The sequence below is a fragment of the Camelus ferus genome, chromosome 11, assembly GCF_009834535.1.
Source record: "Camelus ferus isolate YT-003-E chromosome 11, BCGSAC_Cfer_1.0, whole genome shotgun sequence".
Lineage (NCBI taxonomy): Eukaryota > Metazoa > Chordata > Mammalia > Artiodactyla > Camelidae > Camelus > Camelus ferus.
This window is the reverse complement of record NC_045706.1, coordinates 41,076,150-41,094,839: the sequence shown is the minus strand read 5'-3', so window position 1 is coordinate 41,094,839 and position 18,690 is coordinate 41,076,150. Positions and strand designations below refer to the sequence as shown.

Sequence of the window (18,690 nt, the reverse complement as noted above, 5' to 3'; positions counted from 1 at the left end):
AAGTTTAGCAGTTACTTGGTAACTCCAGTCATATAAAACATATTGAGAATCTAAAAGTAAGGCAAAGAAAAACACATTTGGCTAGTCAAAGTAAATGTCAAATAAAACTAATGATACTCAAGGCCTGTTTACTGAAGAAATGACTCAATTTATTACAGGGTGAGGAAGGCCAAACCAAAGTCCCTCTGGGCAGTACGAAGGGCAAACATTCATTAATTCAGCAAACATTTATTGTATTCCTACTACTGTAAGGAGAGTTTGCATTTGGATTTTTCCCCTTCCCGAGAGAAGGAGGAAGTAGGGATTTTATATTCAGATTTGCAGAATCTCTACTCTGACTCCTGTCATCTAAACCTTATTACAAAAGACAGTTTATTGTTTGTTTTTAATTACTACCAAACTGGCAAGTAGAAAATAATAACCCTACAGTGAGCTATAGATGGTGTGATAGCTAGGTTTACTCACTGTCTTTATACTCCTATACATAGCCTCACCTCAGTAAGACTTTTAGGGTTTCTTGAATTATGGAAATTAATGATGATAAATTTGTGAATGCTAATGAGTTACTATAATAGGATCTAATTAGTCTTTTCTGATATTTGAAATAGAAGCCTTGTTACTGAAATTTTTTTTACAGCTATGAGGAGGGGACAGGTCTGTTTCCATCCCTCTTGCTCCCAGTATTTGGAAGTGGCAGGAGAGAATCTGAGGGGACTGTCCTGTGCTGCTTCCTGCCCCATCTTCCCATCCCTCCTGTGGTTATCTTTTGCAGCACAGAAGAGGGTGGGTTCCAATTTCTGGATCAAGATATTCCTACTTGTCTCATTACCTTTCAGTGTCAGCAGTTTCATGTCTGTGTCCAGACCGTTTATTTTCTGTTACCCTGTTGAAGATAAGTCTGTTTGTGAGAACCATTAAAAGGTGGCATGCTCCTTCATGTTTGCCGAAGCTGCGGTTCGGCTGCGGTTCCTTTTTTGTCACTTGACTACACCTAGTTCTACACAAGTATAGTCCTGCCCCCACCCTACACACCCGCTTCCTTTGACTGAGGAATGAGGTTTATTTAAGTAAATGTATTTATTTAAATTTTATTTATTTATTTAAAAGACTAAAACTTTATTACTGTGATAAAAAGGAGGTACAATCTCTTATGTCTTTGAGGAAATTTTTTTAGGAGAAATGCTTTTTATTACATTCATAACTGAAAATTACAATCTCATTCAGAACTTTGGGGAGGTTCATTCACCCTGGAAGAGAGGGTAGGGGAGAATTTCTTTTCTTACTTGTTCCCTTCAGTGCACCTGGATCCTTATTTTCAAGCTAAAACCAAGTGTATGATAACATTACACTACAGTGTGTGGTAACTAGCGTGTTTATAATTTTTCTTGAATCTCCATTTCTTACCGTTTTCTGAGGGAAGATGTAAACAGGATGCCACAGATGTTTATGAATAAGCTTTTAAAGAATTTTTTTGTGTTCTTAAAAGCAGGATACTTGTTTTTCCTTTAGGGCTTGGAAGACTAGAATGTCTGTTTGTCAGTCACAGTTTAGGTTGATTTATGTTTCTTAGCCTATACCTGTTGTGTCCTTTGTGGGAAGGATTTACTCCTAGCAGTAATTTTAAATGAACATTTTTAAGAATTATTAAAATACTAGGGTATCTATTGAGACATAGATGACATAAATTATATTCAAAGGGGTATTGTATTCTGGAACAGCTTTTAAAATAATCTCATTGCCTTTTTAATGTCCTTGGAAACCTTGTATTTTATATCTTTTGCTTATGGTTGAGTGTTATTTATTCCACCTGCTGCAAGGGTTTCTCTATATTTACACCTGTTAGAAATTTGTTGGTCAGTCTTTTTTTTTTTCCTTCAGATACAGTAGTAATAATTGTTGACTCTGGATTTGTTTTAACTTTTTTCTCAGTTTTAAGATTTCCTCTTTTTTGTTTTCCCTTCACAGTCACTTGAGTAGTAATATATTTTCCTATTACTAATTAAGAATTTTCTTTAATAACAGATTTATATCTAAAACTGGAAGATGTGACCCATAAATTTAATAAGCCCTGTATAATGGATGTAAAGATAGGGCGAAAAAGCTATGATCCTTTTGCTTCATCTGAGAAGATTCAGCAACAGGTCAGCAAGTATCCATTAATGGAAGAGATTGGGTTCTTGGTGCTTGGCATGAGGGTAAGAGTGATTATTAGTATAATACACACATTCCACTTTTTTTTAATTTTATTTTTTTTCACATCTCACTTTGTATGTTCTTCCCTTGAAAATTATAGATGTCACATATATTTTTGAATTAGATTATCCATAACTCTCCATTGTAGGCAGAGATTTTTAGCTCTTCTGTTCACTAGCATAGGGTCAGTGGCTGCAATTATTCGACACTTAGTACTTGATGAACAAATAATTAATGAATGTCTGAACCTCAAGACTCTGACTCTGGTAATTTTGTTTTAAAGAAGTTTTAAGTTTACGTGCATAAGTGAATGTGATATTATTTATGAATTTCCAATGAGAAAAGTGCTAAGTTTATATATTCAGTAACTTTTCTATGTATTTAAAACAGAAAAGAGAAATTAAAAATTAGGCCGTTGTTCCAGACTGATTTAAAACCGTTTTTTGTTTCTGTGGATTGGCAGTTTGAGTTGGGCTCAGGTGGACAGTTCTGCTGATGTCATTTAGGGCCCCTCCTGTGGCTGCACCATTCTGATGGCTCAGTGGGGGCTTGATGGTCTAAATGCCCTCACTCCTGTCTGGGAGTTGATACTGACTATCGGCTGGGCCTTTTTCCATGTGGTCTCTCATCTTCCAGGAGGCTAGGTGGAGTTTCTTTTTGTGCTATATTCCAGGAACATAAGAGTGAGAGCTACACAGACTCTTGAAATCTAGGTTAGAAGGTCGCTTTATGTCACTTCTATGGAATTTTGTAGGACAAAATATATCACAGGGCCAGCCCATATTGATAGGGATGAGAAATAGACTCCACTTCTGATGGTGGGAATAGGGAAGTCAGAATACAAAGGGCAGTGTGCAGAGGGTGTTGAGGCTATCTTCGCAAACAATATGCCACAGTTATTGGCGTGTTAAATGTGGAATAAAATCCTCTAAACGTTATATAGGTGTGTGGAGGTAAAAATTTGTATGTATAATAAATTATCGTTTATATATAAGCATATGGATAGTTTTGAGATTGATCATGTAAGATGATAGACAGTCTTCCTTTTGAGTTTTAAACAAGAGAATTAATAGAAGCATTATAGATGAATTGTTAATGTGATAATTATAATAGCACAGTTAATTTGGTATTCTGATTGTAAATAAAACCAGAGAAATTGTTGATACAGTTATTTCACTTCAGATAACTCGATTAAATGTGGGTTTATAGTAAAGGGGGAAAGGATAGTGGAATAATAATTAAATAATAATAATTAAATAATAATTAAAACAAACAAGGAATAAGTATCCCACAGGAATCTGACCATGCAACTATTTAAACCTTCACTATTTTCAAATCTCTCACCCTCCCACTTTCCTTCTCCCTCTTAGCAGATAACTTTGCCTTCTGCTTCAGAAAAAAATAAGCCATATTACAGGATTTCCTTTAATTTCCTGCTAACAGATATGTACATAGCTAACCTACAAGTACTTTCATTTCCTCTTTATTTCTTCCTGTCACGTTGAGGAATTTTCCATCCTCCTGTCTAAGGGCAGCCCTTCTGTATGTCCTCTGGATGTCATTCCCTCCCACCTCTTCAGGAGCCATATTCTCTTGTCATCAACTTCTGTCTCTCTTTACTCTTTTCCTTTTTGTTTTAAATGTGTTCACATCACTCTCAATTAAAAAAAAAAAAATCAAAACCGAACTTTATCCTGCTCTGCTCTCCAGCAGTGGATTTAACTTGCTTCCCCTTTGCAACCAAACTAGTTATGTGTATTTCTCTTGCCTTACTTCCTACTCAGTATACTTCAGCTCTTTCCTGTCTGGCTTTGGCTCCATCATGCCACCAGATTGGCTCCTCACTAAGGTCCCTAATGACATCTCCATGTCACAAATCCAAATGGCATTTTCATTACTTGTCTTACCTCACTTTGAAAAGCAGCCTTTCACCCTGACTAGGTCCTCCTTGAAACATTTCTTTCTGTGTCCACAACACTATACCCTCTCCTGTTTTTTTCCTGCGAGCACTTTGCAGTCTTCTCTGCCAGCTCATTTCTGTTTATTCTTTAAATATTGAGGTATTCCGCTTAGTTCTGTTCTGCTGCTTCCCTCTCTGCTCTGTTTCTTCCTATGCAGTTTCCTTTGTTCTCATTGGTTCAGTTCCACTTACACTGATAGATCTTCAGCCTCTGGTATTTCTTTATCTCCTAATCTGTATAGCTAACAGCTGATTAGACATTTTACTTGGATAACTTAAAGGCATCTTAGACTAATATATAAAAAACTGATATGCATCCCTCTTGCAAAGTAACAACCACAATAATAGCAGCAAGTCTCTTTTATTCCCTCTCTCAGTAATTGGCATCATCATACCTCCAGTTTTATGAGGGAGAAACCTTATAGTACCATCTCACTGTGAAGTGCAGTAAAATGAGGTATGCCTGTAAGCACCACATCATCTTGATTCACTCAGTCATTGAGTGCACTTAGGTTGTTTCCATATCTTGATAATAGCCATTCTAACAGATGCTAAGTGATATCTCATTGTGGTTTTAATTTGCATTTTCCTGATGATTAGTGATGCTGAGCACCTTTTGAAGTTTCTGTTGGCCATTAGGATGTCATCTTTAGAAAAATGTTTATTAAGTTCCTCTGCCCATTTTTGAATCAAAAATTTTTCCTATTAAATTGTATGAGTTCTTTATGTATTTTCAGTATTAACCACTTACCAGATACATGATTTGCAGATATGTTCTCAGAACCACATTGTCTTAATTAATGTAGCTTTGGAATAAGTTTTGAAACCAGGAATTGTTGGACTTTCAACTTTGTTCTTCTTTTCCAAGATTGTTTTGACTATTCTGGGTCCCTTAATTTGTTTATTTTTAGGGTTTTTTTTTTCGGTGAGGCAGGGAGGTAATTAGCTTTATTTACTTTTTTTTTTTTAAAGGAGATGCTGGGGATTGAACCCAGGATCTTTTGCATGCTAAGCATGTGCTCTACTGCTTTGAGTTACACCCTCCCCTCACTTTGAGCTGTGCTCTCCCCTCTGGGTCCCTTAAGCTCCCACATAAATTTTAGGATGAGCCTGTCATTTTCTACAAAGTGTCAGGATTTAATTTTACAATTCTAGAATACTAAAATTGGGAGATATATCTTAAATTTTAATAGCAGTTATGTTACAATTAATGTTTTTTCAAATAGTTACTTCTTTAGTAGTTGGTAAATTCATTGTACTTTTTAATCACAGTGGATTTATAAACTAATAATAAAGATAAACTTGAATAATTTTAGAATCGATGTTCCAAATTAAAAAAATTTTCCTCCAAGGCAGTCATGCCTTTAAAATTAAAGACATAAGCAAACAAACAAAAAACCCCTTGATAACACTGAATAGACTAAAGTTTACCAAATACATCAGTTTTAAAATTTTTTGTTATGTTTAACCAGTAGTAAAAGAGGTTTGGTGGGTTAGAAGAACTTGCTAATTGAGGAATTCTTTTAATTTTAAATGAGTGTTAGCAATTATACTGTTATTTCCTTGATCACAAGATGGTGTAGATGATAGGACTCACTTCGGTTTAATGACAAAATTCATTGAGATAATGTATTACAAAAGAGATAGAAGTAGAATAGGACTTATAAGAGCAAGGGAGTCAAGAGAGAGAGGGGTATAAGAGTGACTTTAGAAAAGTTGGTATTTTGAACTGGCAACAGGGAAAATAATAGGTAGAAAACCAAGAAGAGGCACAGCATATTGTGAAATAGGAGTTTATGTAAGGTGATATTGTGTACTATATATAGGTAGGTGGGGTGTACATTAGCTTAAACTATTAGCCTTGAGAGAAGTTAGTTATCACCAGCTTACTTTGGGAATGACTGCCTTTTGGAAGTGGCATCCTTATGAGTTAACTGTTGTGTACATGGCTGTTTAATTTTCCAGTTTCCTATTGATTCTGAAAACATGTCCTGTGAAACTATAGAGATTTATTACATTTATTAACCACAAGTAATTGAAATACATTTTGTAGAAATTTACCTGAATTTTTTTTAGAATATGTAGTTCAAGATTTAGATGTTCCAGTATATTTTTGGCAAAAACTTAAATTTTTGACAAAGAAATACTTACCCTTAGGAAAGAACTGATGTTTCTTAATCACTGATTCATAATTACTGGGGGGAAAGATTCTTCTTTTTTGGTCTTTATTGATCAAATTGTCTAAAAATGAGACTCTTTCTTTGTATGTCTTTTTCTCTTTATAATAGTGGGTAACAGTAACCTTTCAGATTTCTCTTCCCCATTAATAGGAGTTGATTTAGTAGGAAATGTGTTTTGCTAAAGATACGTGAATTAGTTTGCTCCTGACGTGAGTTCATGTAAAATAAGAAACTCATATGGTGAAATATGATCCAGAAAGTGCTAGGAGCTTTTTTTTTGCTTGTCATTGTCCTCCTACTTATATCTCCCAGCTTTCCTCTCCATTAAAAGAAAAAAAAAATTAAGTACCTTCTTTTGCTACCTATTTAGATATTTTCAAGGTGGTACTCTAACTTTTGATTTACAATTATCTTTTCAACTGACCATGACTGGGCATTGGATAGAGATGAAAGAAATCCCCAGATGTCTTTCTAGTCCAGCTTTAACTAGTAAAGTTAAGTAGAGGAAGAGGGAATATCAATAGAGTCCCACTGAAATTACTCAGCTTTAGTCTATATGTGAAATTTAGATTTTTCATATGTGGAATTTAATTTAGCTCAGATAATACACACCTGAATAATAGAATGGTGACAATTTTGAGAATCTTATTTTTCTGGTACATTTTCTAGTTAGTGATTTACATGACTAGGTATTTGACAATTCTTCTAATTTATTTTTTGTATTTAATTTATTGATTATTCATTTTTTCAATTTCATCCTTTTATATTGTAACATAAATGACATATCACATTGTGGAAATTTTAGTTGTAAATGTTGATTTGATACATTCATACATTGCAATATGATTGCCACATAGCGTTAGTTTATACCTCTATCCCTTTAAAGTCCTCTTTCAAACATATTCCTTCTGTGTATAGAGAACATGGCTTTTTTTTTTAAAACACATTTTGGATAGGCTTAACTGTTCTTACAAAATAGTTTTTCCTGTAGTCAGATGTAATTTTGGTATTTATAAAATGCTTTCTTCCATTCATACTAATACTTTGTTCAAGATAAATTGTCTTAAATAGGCTGTGTGTAAGAACTTGGTTGTATTTGAACTTTATTTAAAAAGTGAAGCATTTGAGGTAGATGGTAATAGTGATATCAGACTACAAGTTATAAACTATTAGTTTCTAAAGCAATTTGTTCTTAATACTTCTTAAAAATACTGGATTAAAATTTGAAGAGATACGTAGTTGTATGGTTCAAATTCCAAAAAATAGAGAAACATAGAGTGAGAAGTCACCTTCCATACATAGTATATCATATTATAGTTATTTTTTCCCCAATATTATCCTTCCAGAAATATTTTAAACATATACAAGTAAATACTGCATATATGTGTTTTTACTGCAAAGCCTACTTTGTTGAACAGTTTTGTATCTTGCTTTTTTTTTTCCTCTCTCTATTTAATGTGTCGTGGAGATTTTTCCATAGTGGCACAGTATTATAATTTAACCAGCTCACTTTGATGGAGCCTTTGATTGATTCCAGTCTTCTGCTATTACAAATAATGTTAAAAATGAGTTATTCAAGACCTACCTCATTCTACCAGTGTGCTAGTAGACTTAAGGGAAGTTCCTAGAGGGGACTTGCTGAGCTTACATGCATTTATAACTGTGGTAGATTTTGGCAGTCTGCCTGATACAGAGCAGTGATTTTGAACCAGGGACAGTTTTGTTCCCTGGGGAGACATTTGGCAATGTCTGGACACATTTTTGGTTTCCACAGTTTAGGGGAAAGCTTTGTTCCTGGTATGTTTGAGAGCTGTTTGATTTCTGTGAACTCTTCAGATACATTGTTCATTTTCCCAGAAGAGTAAACATGCACTTTGTTCATCATATAAATTTCAGACACCTTTTCTTTGTTTGTCTTTTGATTTCTGCATGGCAGAAACACTGAACATTTTAAAAAACATTGTGTGTGATGAAAATTTCTGAGTTGGAAATACCTTCCCTATTTATTAGTTATTCAAGGATTCTTCCATCTTTTGTGGGGAGGCACTTTTATAATTTCGTTTTGTTCCTTTTGATCTGTGATATATTTGGAATTTAGCCTGGTAATAAGTTATAAATAAAACTTATTTGTTTTCCAGATTGTTACTTAATCATACTAATACCATTTAATAGTAATCCATCTTTTTCTACCATTATCACATACAAACTTCTCATATGTGTTTGATTCTAAAGTATATTTTAATGGAATCACTATCTTTTAGAGGTATCTGCATTTCTATGTTCATTGAAGAATTATTCTCAATAGCTAAGATATGGAAACAACCTAAGTGTTTGTCTATAGATGCATGGATAAAGATGTAGCTCTTTAGCCACATGATGGAATATTATTCAGGCTCGAAAAAGAAGGAAATCCTGCCCTTTGCAAAAACATGGATGAAACCAGAGGGCATTTTGCTAAATGCAATAAGCCAGACAAAGGAAAATACTGTGTGGTATCACTTATATGTGGAATCAAAAAAATAAAACAAAAAACAAAGCTAATTTCATAGAAACAGAATAGAATGGGGGTTTCCATGGACTTTGGGGAGGGAGAAGTGGAGAGATGTAGGTTAGCGGGTACAAACTTCTAGTTATAAGATGAATAAGTTCTAAGGAGCTAATGTACAGCATGGTGACTATAGTTAATAATACAATATTGTATACTTCAAATTGGCTGAGAGTAGATTTTAAGCATTCTTACCATACACACATACAAACACACACACCAAAAATTAAATTGAGTGTGTGAGGTGATGCATGTGTTTATTATCTCGATCTTAGTAATTATTCTATAATGTGTATGTATACCAAGTAAGCACATTGTATACTTTAAATATATACAGTTATACTTGTCATTTATTCCTCAATAAAGTTGGAAGAAAATAAAATACATTTTGATATTTGGTAGGATGGCAAGGTTTGTCCCTTCTTGCTAATCTTATTTGGATTTTTCCTAGCTATTTTTCTATATGAACTTTAGAATTAGCTTATATGATTAAAATAATTGTTGGAGTTATTATAATCTCATTTTACTTCTAGATTAATTAAATTATCTTTCATGATGTTGAATCTTCCTCTCTGAGAATATGGGTATGTGTTTGTGTATGTCTTAAGAATGCTTTAAAGATATCTTTTTATAGATCTTAGACTTTTTAAGTTTATTCCTGTGTTTTCTTTTTTTGTTGGATTTGTAAATGGGGTCTTACTTTTTTAGCTAATTATTATATATGTGAAAGCTTATTTTCTGTTTACTAACTTGTACTCAGTCTCCATATGTTCGTGTTTAAGTTGATTATCCAGTATACAACTGTTATCTACAAAGTAGTACTTTTTGTTATTGTTCGTTCGTTCGTCCTTCCTTCCTTCCTTCCTTCCTTCCTTCCTTCCTTCCTTCCTTCCTTCCTTCCTTCCTTCCTTCCTTCTTTCTTTCTTTCTTTCTTTCTTTCTTTCTTTCTTTCTTTCTTTCTTTCTTTCTTTCTTTCTTTCTTTCTTTCTTTTGATTTACAGTGTTGTATTAGTTTCTGGTGTACAGCATAGTAATTCAGTTCAGAGTAATAATTTTTATCTCTTCCTTTCCAAATTATTATACCTCTTATTTCTTTCTTTTGTCTATTTCCATTTGCTAGGAACTCCAGAACAGTGTTAGATAATAATGATAAAAAAAGACATTGTGGTAGAATACTTTTTGTGGAAATTTCTTGTATTTTAGGACACATGCTTCTTTATTTCTACTTTAAACTTGAGGCTCACTTTTGGTGGATTGAGATAGATAATTTTTATGTGTTGGAAATACTTATCTATCCTTTTAAAGAGTTTTCATCAATAGTGAATGTAAATTTCCTAAATACCTTTTCAGCATCCGTTAATACGACAATACAATTTTTTTTCATCTGAAATCCATTAGAATAAATTATATGAGTAGATCTTCCCATCTTTAACCATCTTTGTATTGCTGGAATAAACCCCACATGGTCAAGGAGTGTTAGTTTTTAATATTCAGTGCTTTTTCTAACAGGTTTATCATGTTCATTCTGATAGCTATGAGACACAAAACCAGCACTATGGAAGAAGCTTAACGAAAGAAACTCTAAAGGATGGTAAGGATTGAAAAACCATATTTCAATGCTTTTATTACTACGTAGTTATCAAAATCTATAGTGATTTCAGTTTTAATTCTCCTTTGGTATAATGATTCAATTGACAATATATAAACTTGTTTTAAAAATGAACCTTAAGTGGGGGAGGGTATAGCTTAGTGGTAGAGCACATGCTTAGCATCCATGAGTTCTTGGGTTCAATCCCCAGCCCCTCCATTAAAATGAATAAATAAATAAGCCTAATTACCTCCCCCCACCAAATTTTTAAAATTAAAATAAAACAAACAAACAAATCTTAGATTCACAGAATTGGAGTAATCATAATCCCTGGTTCATAATATACCAAAGTTGGGTCCATGAATGACCCTCTTTCATATTTAAGTTAATTTCTTATTTATTAGTATACTTAAAAATAATGACTGTCTGTGAACCAACCATCTAGTCCAAGTCCTGGAACTAGAGGTTATGTTTCAAATCATAGTATTTTGAAACTGCTTGTTACATAAGAGACTTTAAAATGTGTGTTGTAGCATGTAATGTACTTTTACTAAGATTTTCCATGTATAGTTGAGCTGTATTATAAGTTGAGCTTATAAGCTTCTAGGACTACATAAAGAGTAAATAAACTGGCATTAAAGGTAGTTTAAGTAAAGTCTGTTAACATATATGCTTTTAAAATATATATGGCCAAGATATTATAAAAGCAGTGATATCGTGAATTATCAGAAATAATATTAAAGTTTATTTTTATCTCTATCCAAAATGGGAAAGAGCTTATTAGTAGTGTAATTAGTTTGAAGAATTTTTATTTTATGTATACAAAATAAGCATCCACAGTGTGCTCTTGACCATTAATATTTGCCTTTGTATAGTTAACTACTAGCAAGATAATATTCAGATTGGCTTTTTAGTAAAATATTTCACAAACTAATCTGAATATATCTTTTGCAGTTTCTGATCCAAAGTAGAACAGCAAAAATCAAATTATATATACCCATCAATTCCCAGATATGAGAAAATATGCATAATTTTAAAGGATGCCTATTCTGATAGGTTAAAACATGTAAAGTCTCAATTTTGAATAACATACTCAACTTGGAGTAGTGCTAATATCCAAAGCGAGCTGAATGTTTGCCAAAAGACTGATTTAATCATCAATGTTATCAAGAACAGAAAAAATAAAGTACAATTATGGTTTGGTATTTTGGTAAATGAGCTGTTGACATTATTAAAAATGGTTATGATTTGACTCTAGGTTCTAGATTAGTTCTTGAATGTGATTCTAACAAACCAAGTACTCTTACTATAAACTTCCCCACAATAGCAAATGAAGCAAATATTGGAATCCTATTCTTTAAGAGAATATATAGAGAGAAAACTAAACTAGCAGTCTCCCTGTGACAAATTTTTTGTCTAAGTAAGGTATTTTACTTTACATATGTGTCATTTACATGTTTTCTAGTAAGGCTGTCTTCACCAAAAATTAAGTTGATCTCTGAGATTCTGTGTCTGATTAGAATTCTTACCTGTTCCCTTAATTACAAGGGCTGATGGAGAAAACTGAAGAATTGTATTGTCTAAGATGAGATTACTTCCCAAGTAATAGCTATTTTTAAATTTCATTATAATCATAATTATTTTCCTTTTTATAGGAGTCTCCCGTTTTTTTCATAATGGATTCGGCTTAAGAAAAGATGCTATTGCTGCCAGTATTCAGAAGATTGAGAATATTTTACAGTGGTTTGAAAGCCAGAAGCAGCTTAACTTTTATGCAAGTTCATTACTGTTTGTTTATGAAGGTTCATCTCCGCCAACTATTACAAAATCGAATGACAGAACTTTGGCAGAAAAGTTTTTGTCCAAAAGACAACTCTCAGACACAGATGTACTGGAGTACAATAATAACTTTCACGTGTTAAGTTCCACAGCAAATGGAAAAATAGAGGCTTCAGTGGGCAAAAGCTTGTCCAAAATGTATGCTCGTCACAGAAAAATGTATTCAAAAAAGCATCACAGTCAGTCTTCGCTGAAAGTTGAAAATATAGAGCAAGACAATGGGTGGAAAAGCATGTCACAGGAACATTTAAACGGAAATGTACTTTCCCAACTGGAAAAAGTTTTCTACCATCTTCCCACTGGTTGCCAAGAGATTGCAGAAGTAGAAGTGCGAATGATAGACTTTGCTCACGTGTTCCCTAGCAACACAGTAGATGAGGGATATGTTTATGGGCTGAAGCACTTAATTACTGTGCTGCAAAGTATTTTAGATAATTGAGTCCTTTGATGCTGTCTTTTTAAGGGGTGGGGCAATCACAATGAAGAGCAGCGGTTAATATCTCTGCACTTATAATGCTATGTAAAAAATTTGTATTTTGAGTCTACATTTTATTTGTCTTTATACTTCTGGTAGAGGGATTAACTTTTTTATACTCTTACTCAGGAAAACTAATTATTTGTTCATTAGAAGACTATGAAGAATGAAAAAACTTAGGAATGTTAAGCAGGGAATGTGGTGGTACGTGGCTTAAAAAATGGCTCCAGCAAAATGCAAACCATTATTCAGTCATTACGAGTTTAGTTAAGCTTTCTGTAGCCAGTTCATCATGAAATCTCTGTCCACCCAACCTTGACAATGAGCCATATCTAAACTCATTACATTATTAGAACATTTTCAAAAATCTGGAAAGCACAGGTTGATATCCTTAGTATTGCTGTGTATGAAGTTAGTAAAACTGGAGAAAATTCTACAGAAATAAGTACTGTTTAAGTTTTGTAGTTCAGACCAGTGTATCAAAAGGTGCTTTTTAGTAAAATGATTTAGAATTACTGCATTCCAAAAGCAGATTTTGTCTTTAATTTCCATTTATATACAAATTTCAAATTATCACATGCTATGAAAAAGATAATTGAAATGGACAACAACAACAAAAGTCTTGAAATTAAGCGCACTAATAATCATTCTTGTCAGAGTCAGGAAAAGAGAGAAGCTATTTGCAAGGGACAAGATGTTTTTCTTTTAAAATTTCATTTATGGGAAAATTGAAATATATAAACTTGAAATATACATTGTGACAAGTATAAACCATGTAATACTTTTTACTCTAATTTGCAGCTTCAAAAAGGTGGATGGTTTTCCCTTTAAATAACTTTATTTTCCCTTTAAATAACTCTTAAGAATTTTTTCTTCTACAATTCATGTATTTATACTTCCCAGTTTAGTTAAACAGGGGTATGAATATATGTTGCTAAAAACTGTTTCTCAAAATTCTAATAAGTAGTGAAGGACGACACCCAGTATTGTGTTCCCAAAATTACTGTATGTAAATTAGTGCAATGTGTAGAGTTTGGTGATACCTAAATTTATGCTTCTGTTTCATTCTTGCTCAAAACAGTTTTATATCATATTCAAGACAGAAATTATAATTTAATTTCACAGAGTTGGGATGGGCAGTGCTATTTTTCTTGGAAATACAAGATTTGTATTATCTCTGTTTTGCATCCACCACCTTTTAAAAATTAACTACTTACATGTTATTGAAAACATTTAAAACTTTGAAATTAAATGTGCAAATATGTTAAATGTTTATATTTTCATTACTTGTACTTTGATTCACTAATGAAAGGTCTAATAAGTAGTTAACATTTTTGCCATATTCCTGGAAAATGTTTTAGAGCTGTGAACTATTAGACTTTCCCCCCTAGAATTACAAAGTAAACTTTTTAATTCAAGCACCGTTTTTTTTTTTATATGAAGGAAAATATCACAATTTTATGGTTATCTCACCTTCCCAGCCCTCTCTGAGTGTACTTTGCAAATAGCTGAGCGCAAAGAAGTACCAAGTACTCTATGAATTCCATGCTTAGTAAATTTATTAAACCTGAATACATTTAAAATTCATATGCATTTGTTATGGCAAAATTTGATTATTTTTCATTTTTAATTTAGACTCAGTGCAGGTATCTTTCATAGGGACTTTATATTTTCTGTACTGCCTAAATGGGTATTGGCTGTAGCTTTTTTTTGTGGGGATGAATTTCAAGTCACAGTTAATAGTGAGAAATTTTTTAGTTTTACTTTTTTTCTCCTCCAATGTAGACTTTTGTTGTTGTTGTTATTTGGATAGTGCTTAAATAGATCTTAAGCTCAGATAATTAAATACTATTTTGAATCATAACAAAACAAGGCTTTTTTGGTGTGGGATGGTATCAGCCTATATAATATATACAATGAATTTAACAAATTTAAGTATTGTCAAATTTTTTTGCACATTGTAGCTCAATAAAGGGTGAATCAATTGTTCCAGATTTTCTTTATCCATATTTGGAAGTACAGCTTTGTAAAATCAGTGTCTTACTTTTTTGATACAATAGATGATGTTTTTTAATAAAACAAGAAGCGATTTTATCTTTTGTTTTTCAGGGAAGGGATTAACATTTAATTCTATTTGTTTACATTTTATCACTCTTATCCAGTGCCCACTTTATGTTGCTTTGTAAGTAAGCTTACATGTAACAGAGCAGGTGTCCATGTTGTTCACATGTGACCATTCTACTGTCTAGTCCAGTTATTTAACATTATGCTGAAATTTACCACTGTGGGGACAAATGATCACTATTCACCAAGCATATGTAAGCATGTAAATGGTTAAGAAATAATAAGGATATTGTTTGGGTTAATAGGATTATCATAATTCCCCCCACCTCCGGCCCCAGCAAACATAAATAATGATTTTAGTGTGTTTCTCACGGAATGCACTCATGAAAAGGACTAAGAAACTGTGGATAGTGAATAATACATTTCTCTAATAAAAATTTAAATTGTGTAACAGTTTTATAGTAAAGTATTTACATTAATTGATATTTTAATATGGATGGAAGTTGCGTAGATTCAAATAAATTAAAAATTGATGATAAATGCTAAATATTTTATCTAAATAGTTTTTCAAGAAACAATTGTGAAAGTGTGTATATTAAATGACTAACATGGAGTGTGCGGTGTTTTCAGCTCAGTATTCGTTATTCTTTGTTAACGTATCTGGAAAGATTGTGCTCACTACACTTCTTTACACTACAGTTTGCTATTGTGGGGCTTTAGACTGTGTTCACCTGAATGAGAAGTTTTCCCCTTATTTTGGTTGAGTACAATTTACTATTTTATGATTTCCAAGATGATGTTCTTCATATCTCTATGCTGTCTATATGTCAAATTTATAATGTAACTTAAGAACATAGAACTAATTTTCAGAGATATTTCAGTTGCAGCTTTCTTGTTTCATGCAACTGAAAATGTGTTTGTTTTCTACGATTTGGAATATTTTTTAAAATGTAGGATAAGAGAAAATGATGAAACAGTGAAAGAATTTTTTTTTGTGAAATTACAGAAATTTTGTTCACTATTTTAAAGCATTGTCATCATTTTAGTGCCATTTGTTCTTAGTAGTTTGGCATTTGTTACGTTAAAACTTGATTTGCTTTAAGAATTGTTTACAGTGCTTTGTAATAATCTTCCTTATCCAGTGCCTTTAACCTTTATTTGATACATTTGTAGCCTTGGTTATCCTTCCATTACATCCTGTAATGTTTTCATAGTCTAGACTTCAATTTAAAAAAAAAGAAAAAAAGGTCATTCTGTCATGTGAAGAGGTAGTAATTGTCTATTAATGCTTTAGGAAACAAGTAATGTTGCCTCTGGAGGCCAGGCTTCTTAATTCATTCAAAAATATAAATATGCAAAGCATTTTTAGTCCCTGAATATATAGTTGTGAACCTATCAGACAAAGGCCCAAACATTTCCAGCATTCTCTCTAGATGGAGTGGGTTGGGGGCTTAATTAAAATATGGAGAAATGTTCATTGAAAGATAAAGTTAATGAGCATTCAAGTTTGTGTAAAGATAAAGTAATAATTGAGTTGAGGTGAAGCAACTAACAATGTGTTTAAGAGGTTAAAATAGTACTTTGCAGCATTGTAACCTCTGTTTGAAATTTGAGTTCAGGTAGTAGTTACAGATAGCATTAAAAGGCCTTAATTTTTCACTTTTCTTGCTGGTAAAGGTACGTTTACTTAGACCGTTCATTTAGAGTAGTGTTTTAACATAACATTACTGTGAAAAACATTCCATTACATGTTCATCAGCAAATTACTGCACATTTAAAAATTGTACTTTGCAATTTAGTAGAACTATTTTAGGCCTGAAACTTACTTTCAAATCACTGGTATTTTAAATTTGGCAATGAATATGAAATTACTTTTTGATTTACAGAATGATTGTATTGTTACTTAAAATGCTTGTTAATATTTTAGGAAGGTTGGAGTCTCCATTCCTTCGAAGTTAATATTTAAATTCTTACTACTTATTTTGATAGTGTCTAGTAAGAGGAAATAATATTCATGCAATTAGACAAATTAGAATATACTTTAAAGTATTTTAACTGTTAAAATTTGTCATCATCGGGGTTAAATTTTGGCTTGGTGTTCACTTACAATATATATTAACACGTTTGATTATGAAGTGAAATAGTCTTAAGTATGACGTATGATGCACCTGCATATAAATGAAAACGGCGTGTGCACAAAGACACTTTACTATGGGAGCTGAACTGGAAGATAAATGAAAGCATGTGAAATTGCACCTAATTGTGTTGTTAGTGACTATGCTAAATTTATTGTACTTGATGAATGAATGTATTTAGTCAATGTTCCTTTGGTTTAAATGTCTAAACAATGTCTTTTTTTTTTTTCAATGTATTTGTAATTTGTACTATTGATGGGGGGGGTGTTGTAGGACTGCAGGGGTTGTTGTCAATGTGTGATTTGTGTTCTTATTTTATAGAATCATCCAATGTGATATACCAATTTTTATATAAGTGATATTTAGATAATTCTAATAACTGTATATTTGACAACCCATTAAAATGTTTTGCATTGGAGCTTTTTTCATTAATTGTAATATGCTAACAAACTCATGGTAGCTTAAAAATAACTTACTCATTCAAATATTTGACTACCTGTTATGTACCAGAAACTATAGGAATCAGAGATTCAAAGATGATTAAGACAGGATATTAATAGAAAGAAACATGCATTGGAAATGAGAAAGTATGTAAACTTTTGTATGAATATTAATTTTTCTGTCATATGGACTAAAATCTTTGGAATCAGCCTACTAGGAGAAGTAGACTATAGAAGAAACAAATTCTCTTGGCTCTGAAAATGTGTACTATAATTAAAAACTTCAGAAGTAGGTAAGATATTCTTGCATGTATTGGAGATTTCATGAATCAGTTACTCATTTTAGTGACCAAGGTTTTGTTTTGTTTTTTCATTCTTTAATTAAAAGAGAGGGCACTGTCCAATACCTACCCCTTATCAGGCACTGTATTTAGCTTTGGAGATTCTGAAAAGTTGAATAAGAGATCTAGTACCTGTCTCTGAGATATGTAATGTCTGGTAGAAGAAAAAATAGGTAAATGTGTGGAAAATGTTATTGGGACTATGACTGATGTTTATCAATATCCAGCAGGGCTGGAGAGGGAATCAGTTCTGATAATATGCAAGTGGGTGAATGATTCAGAGCTTCATAGTAATTGTGAGTCAAGGCTCCTGATGGTCATATTTCCTCTTTTTTGCCTGCTGTGTGCACTGGGAGAAGGAGCAATACTCATGAAGTACACTCCTCCCTCGGTATCTATGGAGGATTGGTTCCAGGAGACCCCACTTACACCAAAATCCATTGATGCTCAAGTCCCTCATTTAAAGTGGCTAGTACAGTCAACCCTTCATATCCACGAGTTTCAAATCTGTGGATACAGAAGGCCTTCTGTATATTTATCAAAAAACAACACTGGGTATAAGTGGACCCACTGAATGCAAACCTATGTTGGTCAACGGTCAAGGGTCAACTTAGTTTCTTCTCTTTTTAAGACTGGCTGCCTTAGAAAAAAAAAAAGATTGCCTAACTGCTGGAAATAACAGGGAAGCCCACTGCCATAGTCCACAAGTTATGGTTAATTAAATAAAAGTTAATAGTAACTAAATAAAAACAGATAATAAAAAGTGAAAATAATAGTAGTGTAATTAAGCGAAAGTAATCACTTGGGGTTTTTGTTTAAAATGCAGATTCTGATTCAGCAGGCTTAACAGAGATCTGTGGTGCTCCTGGTCCATGGACTACACTTTAATTAGATTTTCAAAATGATTTTGGGGGAATAGAGTGTGTAGTG

The 18,690-nt window shown here is 32.7% G+C and overlaps 1 protein-coding gene across 3 annotated transcripts in view; it reads left to right on the top strand.

The window, feature by feature from the left end:
• IPMK (inositol polyphosphate multikinase) overlaps positions 1–17,397 on the top strand; it is a 37,520-nt gene extending 20,123 nt beyond the window's left edge. For 2 of the 3 annotated variants that reach the window (XM_032491432.1, XM_032491433.1), the window contains exons 4-6: positions 2,023–2,195; positions 10,388–10,469; positions 12,122–17,397. In XM_032491432.1, coding sequence (XP_032347323.1) covers positions 2,023–2,195; positions 10,388–10,469; positions 12,122–12,744 — 878 coding nt within the window. In that variant the 3' untranslated portion in view covers positions 12,745–17,397. The remainder of the gene's footprint in view (positions 1–2,022; positions 2,196–10,387; positions 10,470–12,121) is intronic. The other variant, XM_032491434.1, reaches the window with a different exon arrangement.
• The last annotated feature ends 1,293 nt before the right edge of the window (positions 17,398–18,690 follow it).